Source organism: Salmo trutta, chromosome 27 (assembly GCF_901001165.1).
Source record: "Salmo trutta chromosome 27, fSalTru1.1, whole genome shotgun sequence".
NCBI classification, from domain to species: Eukaryota; Metazoa; Chordata; class Actinopteri; order Salmoniformes; family Salmonidae; genus Salmo; species Salmo trutta.
In genome coordinates, this window is record NC_042983.1 from 24393634 (window position 1) to 24404222 (window position 10589).

Below are 10589 nucleotides of genomic sequence, written 5' to 3' on the forward strand. Positions count from 1 at the left end.
TAAAAGGCACAATCTGTCACTTCAACAGCCTAACCATGCCACTTTGTTTCATTAACTCTGATGGTTGTGGCTGTAAAAATTTAACCAAAGTCATAGACAGCAGGAAATATTTTAGAGATCGTGCATGACAAGGACCAGGGGATTCCCTTTGCATATTTTACATTCTGAAAATAGTCAATTTCTGTACTGATTATGCTTAAGAAAACAGAAGTGTAAGTTCTTAACACTGCGTCATAGGGAATGTCACATTTATGAGAACAGCAGCTAAATAAGAAAATCCACGTTTGTGTTTACTCAATAACTTGGAGGAATAGAATGCTTGGTTCTAAAGTCCACATTTCCTGGCCAGCTTCAACATATAAGTGCTTCTACATCTGCATTGCTTGCTCTTTGGGGTTTTAGGCTGGGTATCTTTATAGCACTTTGTGAAAACAGTTTATGTGAAAAGGGATTTATGAATGACATTTTATTGATTGATATAAGTTAATAAAGAGCCTATAATTGTCTGTTGAGCATGGTAATTTAGGGCTACGGGGACAGAGGTTAAAGTCTACTCCATGGCACACAGTGGTTTGGATATCCCTCCTAGGAGCTGCCAGGCAGTGTAAGCAAAGTCAACCAGTGCGACAGACATTCTAACTGACACTAGAAATTGGGCATCAAAACTGAGTAAAAAAGACAACTATCAACTTGTTGTTTGAAACAGTGATTGACAATATTTTATGCTCATTCTTTGGCTGCGCATAAATGCTTTATGGATTGGATTCAAATGTTCAAGGTCATTTGCTCACAAACATGCAATCTATGTTGACAGACAGCTGAGGAAATGTAGCCTAGTTCTTCTGGACAAAATCATGCAGGCCAGAAATATGCATGAGTTTAAACTGAATGAATAAATCCTAAGGGAGCATATAGCCTTTTTGTGTTGCTACAGGCTGATTTTTCTTTACAAAAACCATTAGAGAATGGCTAAGAGACCATTGTGTGTAAACATCAACATGTCTCAAATGTAGTCAATGACCCACTTCCTTCCTCTGCCCATTTACTTTCTATTGAAAAGCATGACATTAATAAGAGGAAAGCGTAAAGCGGACATGTGACCAGCAAGCAGAATGTATGAGATTTGTGGATACTCCTACCTGTAACTTTTTAATGGTGGCCTGTTTTGCCTATAGTCACTAGCTAGCAGCATACAAGCAAAACAAGAGTTTCTGAATACTTGTCATTGCAGCTCCACACAGACATTCAAGATACTGTAAAAGAGGTCTAAATGATGTAATGTAAGTTGCTCACCTGCCACACACCCACTATGGCATTGGCTATAAGAATGAGTAAGATTACAAAAGGCTCCACAAAGGCTGTGATTGTTTCTTCTCCATCCTCGAATAAGGCCAAGACCTAACGGTAAACAAGACAACGAGATGATCCGTTATTGCACATAGTACAGGAGCACGTACCAACACGATTCCCCCTGGATACTTACTACGCGCTTACAGCTATGAATTTAAATGATCATAATCATGTTAAGAAAGCTATGATTGAAGTATGTTGTGAAATAAGGTTGTACTAAATGTCATGGAGAAAGCATAGCTGTTAAAAAACAAACTTCATCCATGCCTGCCAATGGACCCAAACATGGTAGAATATACAATCTGAAATGACTAATTAACTTAGCAGTGGCAGTCACATTTGTTTATTTTTTTTAATTAAAAGCTTTGAGCTAATAAGTGCAAAATTAACCATTAAGCTCATTTTAATCTGGAAACATGATTTAATTTGAAACTTTTCTTCAACAATGTGCATTATAAGGAGGTGATTATTGAATCAGAATTTAATTAAATCATGCTGCCAGATTTAATTGAGGTTTATGGTAAATTTTGCACATAAATTGCATTTGCACTAGAAAACTGTCAATCAAACAGAAAATAGAGTAAGGCTACAAAGCTTATAAAAGATGGACTGGATTTGTAATACTGCATCAGTGTCAGCATATCACATAGCAGTATGTTTGGCTAAATTAATCAGTATCATACACAGTATGCATATCAAATATGAGCAGTTGAAACCAACAGACAACCATCTTACCAACTCAAACAAACCCCCCACAAACATTAAACCAGTTACCAGGAGGACCACTGCTTCTGTAATCAATCACAACCCACACATTGTGCATTTAGTAAAGCTCTTCTCCAACTCAGCACTCCTCCTCTCTCACAAACAGGAGATAAAAACACTCTTCTGGGAGTGGGACTCATTTGAATAATGTCCCTCTTAACTGCTGAGAATAAGAGCACACGAATTCACTTCAACGAGACAAAGCTGCATAACACAGACACCATCATGAACAACCTGCTGCACCCGTTTATTACTCCCACAGTCAGATCTGACTTCATAACTGACCACCGGCCAAAAGTATGGGAGTGAGGGGCATGGTGCATTCGTCTGGCGTGTGCCCTCCCACTGAAGGTAAGAGCCCAAATTTGGTCTTCAGTGGTGCCCTGTCCCCCGGACAGCAGCCACTGACACCTTCATATCGCACGGCTGTGCACACTACATACCAGCTCCTCTAAAAAAACACACACACACACACACACACACACACACACACACACACACCAGGGATTATAGATTCCAGCTCTTGAATCCTCCACATTGGCCTCAAAAGGACCCCATCTCCTCAAATCAATGCGCATGGTATCTGACACTATATTTTCCAATGCAAAAACATCCGTCTGTCCACTACCTAAGAACATGAATAGTAAACACAGATGCAGCAGTACACTGATAATACTGTAGGACTATGGAATTTAGGCTAGATCACTGCATGCTGTCAGTTACATTTCCACCAAACCATTTAGCTTGTGTATAGGCAACTTACTACCAATAACGATGTAACGTTAAATGTCAAAACACGAGGTGAAAGGCAAACTACCAGTGAGAACCCTGATAGAAGTGATTACGCTGAAAGAGTACAAGACGACTCAAATGTCTTGTTAGACACATGGTGATAGCAACTCGATTCAAGCAACTGCTGTTGTCACCATTCCTCAGATGTGTAGCTAGCCTTCTCAGCTGTTTAGCCACCTGATCTATGAATGTAACCTCAGCAGAGGCATAAAAACAGAAGACATTTGCACTTGCTGTCCACACCTCATGCCATGAGGCCAAACAAACTTTCCCTTTCCATTAGACAGCCCACTCCTTCTCATGAGCTTTTTTCAGTAACTCCAGACAGCAAGCATATGATCAGATGATTTAGGGGTTTGCTTATAAGGGGATTGACACATCTAAATAATAAACCAAAGCAATCAAATGCATTAAAAATTCTATTAATCTAAACCTTTACGGTGACAGCAAGAATACTGTGACTAAATTCCCCAGAGTGACATGCTTCTAATACAGACATCAATCTATACTTGTCTAATGTAAAATGTTGGCTGATTGATATCAAGGGCTAGCCTATTAAAAGGGGGAAAACTGGCCCATGGCAAGCAGCAGCAGTACCACATTTTGTGTGCCCTAAACACCATCTCAGGAAGAAAAAAAATTGTCCAGGTGATATACTTACAAAAGATATACAAGCTGCCAGCAGAAGAATTCGTACAAGTAAATCTTCAAACTGTTCAACAACAAGCTCCCATAGAGACTTCCCTGTAGAATGAAAGGTGTTAAATGACATGAAATCAAGAAAATAATGCTGCATCACATAGGCTGCGTTTACACAGGCAGCCCATTCCGGATACTTTTTCACTAAATTGGTCTTTTGACCAATCAGATCAGCTCTTTTGCAAATAATTGGAGAAAATATCAGAATTAGGTTTAATTTTTACAATAAACTATTTTCAACAAGTGTTACCTTCTTCAGCTGGTAGCTCTGGAGACGGTCCAATCCAAAATGCATCAGGGAAAAGAGAACACACCATTAGGGAAAATGGTTTAGTAACGTTCTTACATTTTGACATAGCATGACATGGCATTGCAATTTGTTGATCTCCACCTCGGCTTTGACTACCACCGACCCCAATGACTCCCACTAACCCCCTATGTCCTGGTTTAGATTGTGCAAAGCTAAAACTTTGCCACCAGGAATTTTAAAAACAGGGACTTAATTTAATTGCATTCGCTGCGTGAAACCACAGCCTTGAGTTTGGCTGAGTCATTAACGGTAGCAAAAGCGTAGAGGGTAAGAATATTGCCCACTCAATGTTTGAATTCATGGTGGTGTAGGGATTCTATTTAACCCATCTTCTCAGAGGTCACCTTGAAAGTTGTCAGACATCCAATATATAATCTTGTGTGTATCTCTGACCTCCTCCCTATAGGCTGTCTCATTATCGTCAGTGATCAGGCCTACCACCATCATGTCATCAGTCGTGCCCGGCCAGAGAATACAGTAAGGGACTAAGCACGCATCCCTGAGTGGCCCCTGCATTGAGGGTCAGCGTGGCGGATGTTGTTGCCGCCTACCCTCACCACCTGGGGTCAGGAAGTCCAGGTGGGAAAGGGCAGTGCGGAGTGCAGTAGAGATTGCATCGTCTGTGGAAAAAAACAACTCGATTTATATTTTCCATGTCCAACCACGTCCTGAGAACATATGATATTACAGTTCTTCAGCTCACATTGATAGGATAGTCTTGATGGAGCTTGTCCAGTTTATTCTCCAGTGACTGCACCTTCGCAGACGTAGTTTCGTCAGGTATCCCGCACGTCAACCTCTAGAACGTTGCCTCTTCCTTTTACGAGTGTCTGTGATTTGGGCCTGGTCCGGGATGAGCAGTATGTCCTTCGCCGCCGACTCATTGAAGTACAAATCCTCATCCAAATCGAGGTTAGTGATTGCTGTTCTGATGTCCAGAAGCTCTTTTTGCTCATGTTAAAAAAAAAGTTAAGATCAGCAACAAAAAAATATAAAATAGCACAATTGGTCAGGAGCCGTAAAATTAAAATACACTTTTATTTTGAAAGTTTACACAAATACGGGTATGTGGACTACAGAAAACCGAGGGCCGAGCACGCCCCTATTCACATTGACAGGGCTGTGGTGGAGTGGGTCGAGAGCTTAGAGTTCCTCTGTGCTCACGTCCCTAAGGACCTATTATGGCCCAAACAGACCAACACAGTTGTGAAGAGGGCACGACAACGCCGCTCTAACCTCATGGGACTGAAAAGATTTGTCATGGTTGTCAGATCAAAAAGTTCTACAGCTGCATCACTGAGAGCATCTTGACTGGCTGCATCACCGCTTGGTATGGCAACTGCATGGCATCTGACCGCAAGATGTTATAGAGGTTAATGCGTACGGCCCAGTACATCACTGGGGACGAGCTCCATGCTATCCAGGACCTCTATACCAGGCAATGTCAGAGGAAGGCCCTAGAAATTGTCAAAGACTCCAGCCACCCAAGTCATAGACTGTTCTCCTGGCTACCACACAGCATGCTATACCAGAGCGCCAAGCCTCCTGAACAGCTTTTACCCCCACACACACTTTCACATACGCTGCTGTTTATTATCCACCCTCAGTGCTTAGTCACTTTTACCCCTACCTACATGTACATATTACCTCAATTACCTCGTACCCCTGCACATTGACTCGGTACCCCTTGTATATAGCCTCGTTATTTTATTGTGTTAAAATTCCTTTTCCAAAAACTCTGCATTGTTGGGAAAGGGCTCGTAAGTAAGCATTTCACGGTAAAGTCTACACCCGTTGTATTCAGGGCGCATGTAACAAATAAAAGTGTACTACGTTGAAAGCTATTGTGGAAGGCTACATTTTAAGAAATGTACTTAATAAGACACATGTTATTGGAATTACTCAATAGAGTCTGCAAAACTTTAATTGGTCTCATGCTGGGCAACAGGTACTCAATAGGGTTTTTACTAACCAAGTGTGTGTAGTTTTGGAGGGGGACTGTGTCATACATATCCAGCAGCACTTTGTTCTCCACCTCCATCGCAATGCACTGTAATAGACTTTACATGGGGTACATATTGGCTGGAGAGAGAAAACCTGTCTCAGCTATGGATGGGGTGGAGAATGAAGTGCTTCTGGATATGTATGACACATTCCCCTCAAAAACTACATATATTTGGTTAGTTAAGATCCCACTGAGCATTTTCCAATACACTTTAGCTGAGACAGGTAGAAAAGTTCTCTATAGCCCAAAGTGTCAACATATTATTTTTTCATTATTGGTGTAAAAAAAGAAAAAAAAGAATTTAAAACATTTGCTTTAATAAATTATTTATTGTCTTTTGTTGGCACAATAAAAGTTGTCATTGACTAAAATGCTAATTCTTTTGAATGAGTTACCCACATTGCAATACGGGCTTTTATTCTGAAGGTTTCTTCATTACAATACACACATGACGTCATAATTTGTGGTGCCGGCAGAATACTACTAAATAACCATCTAGAAAAACGACAGACCACAGGATCCTATGAACCAGCTTTCGTTTTAACTAACGTTAGTTAGCCAGCCAGTCTGCGAGCATCGTTAGCCAGCTACATGGGCCTGTGCGGGCGGCTATCCTGACCCAAATGCACAGGTCAGCGCAGCAGTCTTGCTGCCTGGTTTAAACACCCTTGAAAATGAACTAATTTGACAATTCCCCCGTGTAACTACTTCGTTCAGTAAAATGTGTAAATGTAAGATTGAAACCCACAAGGTAGTCTACGATGACGTCAACCAATGATCAAGCCGGGTGTGTGCTGACGTTTAGCTAATGAAGCGTTCAAAATAACTGAACTGGGAAATCTCAGACCAGTGCATTCAAGACCACTGGGAACTCGGGAAAAGAACGAGCTCCATCTGGGAAAATTCGTGTTGAACGGTTATCCAACAGAATTCCAAGTCGGGAACTCGGGCCTCTTTCTCGAGCGCCAACTTTCAGACCTGAAAAATCACTGACGTCATAATTTGACCTCCCCTCCCCATAACAACAGACACAAATGACCGTACGTTATCTAGTCCAAGGTCACCCAAACTTTCATTATTTGAATCATCAACTGTGTAGTGCTTGGGCAAAAACCAAAACGTGTACCGGGGGAGTGCCCAGGACCGACTTTGGGAAACCCTGATCTCGTTCCCTTGCCAGTGAAATATAGTTAGCTTAAATACCGGTACCAGTAGTAAAAGTGTAGCTAGAGGTTCACGTACCGTTCGAGCCCCATTTCTCCTTCTGACGTTTCACCTGGTCCAAACCAAGTCCTGTGCTTTCGTTGACAGAAAAATCGCTATAAACTTCTTCAACACTCTTTGTGTGAGCGTTATCCATGGTGGACTATCTGCTCCTTATGTCAGTTGTATTTCGTTTAACGTTACTCAGTCGCCTCCGTCTCTTTAAAAGTCAACACTTTCAGAAGAAAAAAAAATACAGCTTGCCAACTATGAAATATGCATTCAGATAACTGCCTGATGATACGAATAGTAAATTGTTAGCCTTATGGACGAGCTATTTGGAACGAAACATGACCCTTCGACGAATGTTGACGTTACTTTGGGTGTCCTCTTATCTCCCCAAAAATGGTGGAAAAGAAAGCCGCAATCGCCACTGTTGAGGGCTGCATTCACCCAGTCCAATCCTTGCGCTACCCTCGGTTTGCGTTAGGTCTACCGTCTCAGCTTCAGTGGTAACACACTGTAGTGCTCATCTGTTTTGTTCAAAAGTGCCTCAACACTGCCCCTTGCATGTTCAGTATGTGGACTACTCTCATTGGACGGAAGTAGTCCGGAAATGTTCTCAAAAGTAAGGATTTACCAAGAGTTTGATATTAGCAGTCAGTGACAAACACGGTCAAACAACAATACTCTGAAGTAATCTGAATATGATGCAGAAAATCTGGTTGATGCATTTCCCTTTCCCAGGATCAGTAGGCCCTAGCTCAGGGTTCCCCAACTCAGGGTCCAGAGGTGTCGACCTACAAGCTTTTATTCCAGTGCATCATTAACACACCATGTTAAAATAAAATGTAGCATGGGATTTAGTCTGGGCCATAATTAGCTGAGTCATAGGGCTGTTATATAAGCCTGCATGCTCTCCAGTGCCAGAGTTTGCTCTGAATTATTAAATTAGCTAAATAAAAAGCCATTGACTATTTACTGTAAACTATATCAATATACTTTGACATGGGATACTGACCAGGCTGGATATTGTCTATGGAAAGTCTATGTACCAGTCTAGATTGGGATCCACACTGAGTTTGCATACCTAGCCACAGCCATTATTTACGTACATTAGTATGACCAACAACAATGAGAGTGACTGGACCCTAGCAGCATGCACATATTTGAATGCACTCACCTCACCTGAAATCATAATTTGATGTGAACAAAGGCAGCATTTCTTTGTCAAACCAAGTGATGCAAAGCAATCACAGGCAAACTACTATGATGGCGTGAAGTATGTCAGCGAAGGGCACTAGGTTAAGATAACACCCCACTGTGTTTATTAGGGGGCATTCTTGTAACAGGACTGGCTTGTTTCATCTGTTGACACTTCTAAATGAAGCCTCCAGTGGGACAAGGCCGATCCTGTTGTTCAGTTATAATTCTATCCCAACCAGTTCCGAGCCAAGCTGCCTTCTAGAATTCACACGCGATCCATCTGGCACAGGGAGGGACCACTAACTGTAGCTGTCAGGACAGTCCGCAGTATATTGAGTTACACTACATGACAAAGTATGTGGACACCTGCTCGTCGAACATCTCATTCTAAAATCATGGGCAATAATATGCAGTTGGTCCCCTCTTTGCTGCTACAACAGCCTCCACTATTCTGGGAAAGCTTTCCATTAGATGTTAAAAACTTTCTTCCATTAAGCCACAAGAGCATTAGTGAGGTCGGGCAATTGGGTCTGGCTCGCAGTCAACCTTCCAATTCATCCCAAAGGTGTTTGATGGAGTTGAGGTCAGAGCTCTGTGCAGGCTAGTTAAGGTTTTTATTTATTTAACTAGTCAAGTCAGTTAAGAATAAATTCTTATTTACAATGACGGCCTAGGAATAGTGGGTTAACTGCCTTGTTCAGGAGCAGAACGACAGATTTTTACCTTGTCAGCTCAGGGATTCGATCTAGCAACCTTTCGGTTACTGGCCCAATGTTCTAACCACTAGGTTACATGTCGTCTTCCACACCGATCTCGGCAAACCATTTCTGTATGGACCTCGCTTTGTGCATGGGGGCATTGTTATGCTGAAACAGGAAACGGCCTTCCTCAAACTGTTGCCACAAAGTTGGAAGCACAAAATTATCTAGAATGTCATGTATGCTGTAGCATTAATATTTCCCTTCACTGGAACAAAGGGGCCTAACCCGAACCATGAAAAACAGCCCCAGACCATTATTACTCCTCCACTTAACTTTACAGTTATCACTATTCATTGGGGCGGGTAGCCAAACCCAGATTAGTCCGTCGGACTGCCAGATGGTGAAGCGTGATTCATCACTCCAGAGAACGCTATTCCACTGCTCCAGAGTCCAATGGCAACGAGCTGTACACCACTCCAGCCGACGCTTGGCATTGCACATGGTGATGTTAGGCTTTTGTGTGGCTGCTCGGCCATGGAAACCCACTTCATGAAGCTCAGGACGAACAGTTCTTGTGCTGACGTTGTTTCCAGAGGCAGTTCCGTTCTGTGAGCTTGTGTGGCCTACCAATTCGTGGCTGAGCCGTTGTTGTTCTTCACAATAACAGCATTGAAAGTCACTGAGCTCTTCAGTAAGGCCATTCTACTGGCAATTGTTGGCTATGGAGATTGCATGGCTGTGTGCTCGATTTTATACACCGGTCAGCAACAGGTGTGACTGAAATATCAGAATACACTAATTTGAAGGGGTGTCCACATACTTTTCTATATATAGTGTATATGCTATACCCAGAGGAAGGAATGAGAGGGGAGGGGGGCGGGAATTACCATGGGTGAATGCCCCCTTCAAGTCCCCACGCTATAGTCAAAGCTAAGACATGGGTACGGCAAGTGACACGTCCCCTTACTCACATCAGCATTTATAGACAGGTATTCAGTATGATTGATTTGTGAATGGGAGATATATTCCAAGGATGACCGGTCAGTTTGATTTATCATTGATTGTTATCTATCCCCTTTAGAAGGCTGTGACTAGTCAGACAGAAATACAACCAAATATCAATAAACTTCAAATATCGTATTAAATACATGCTCCGGAACTTTGGTGACTACTAAGTATTTTTTAAACCTCCCGCTTTGGGCTGGATGTGTCAAGGTGTAGTTCATAAATGCATATTCTATGAGCAGAATTACTATCTTACCTCAATTAGCCACGAAATCCCTAGTTTGAAAGCGACTGTTTTTCTGAAATGTGACATTTTCTCTACATTTCCCCCCACATGGTCCAACACCCTTGCAATTCGAGTTCTAGCCGATGAGCTTCAGCACCTCACCAATTGAGTGACAGCTAGCAAGATGCACACACAGCAGAGCGAGAGGGAGAGCAATGATGTGGTGTACATATCTGCACATATGTGACGTAGTATGCAATTTTAATGAACCACTTTTGGCTCACGTGGCCTACTTTCAGAACTACTCGCTAATAAGTATACAAAAGT

At 42.1% G+C, this 10589-nt stretch overlaps 1 protein-coding gene across 2 annotated transcripts in view; it reads right to left on the reverse strand.

The window, feature by feature from the left end:
• LOC115164666 (sarcoplasmic/endoplasmic reticulum calcium ATPase 2) overlaps positions 1 to 7662 on the reverse strand; it is a 30560-nt gene extending 22898 nt beyond the window's left edge. The window contains exons 1-4 of one of the 2 annotated variants that reach the window (XM_029717385.1): positions 7164 to 7661; positions 3857 to 3874; positions 3569 to 3651; positions 1294 to 1398 (exon numbers count right to left, since the gene is read on the reverse strand). In XM_029717385.1, coding sequence (XP_029573245.1) covers positions 1294 to 1398; positions 3569 to 3651; positions 3857 to 3874; positions 7164 to 7281 — 324 coding nt within the window. In that variant the 5' untranslated portion in view covers positions 7282 to 7661. Of the gene's footprint in view, positions 1 to 1293; positions 1399 to 3568; positions 3652 to 3856; positions 3875 to 7163 lie in introns of both variants that reach the window. The other variant, XM_029717384.1, reaches the window with a different exon arrangement.
• Between the last annotated feature and the right edge of the window lie 2927 nt (positions 7663 to 10589).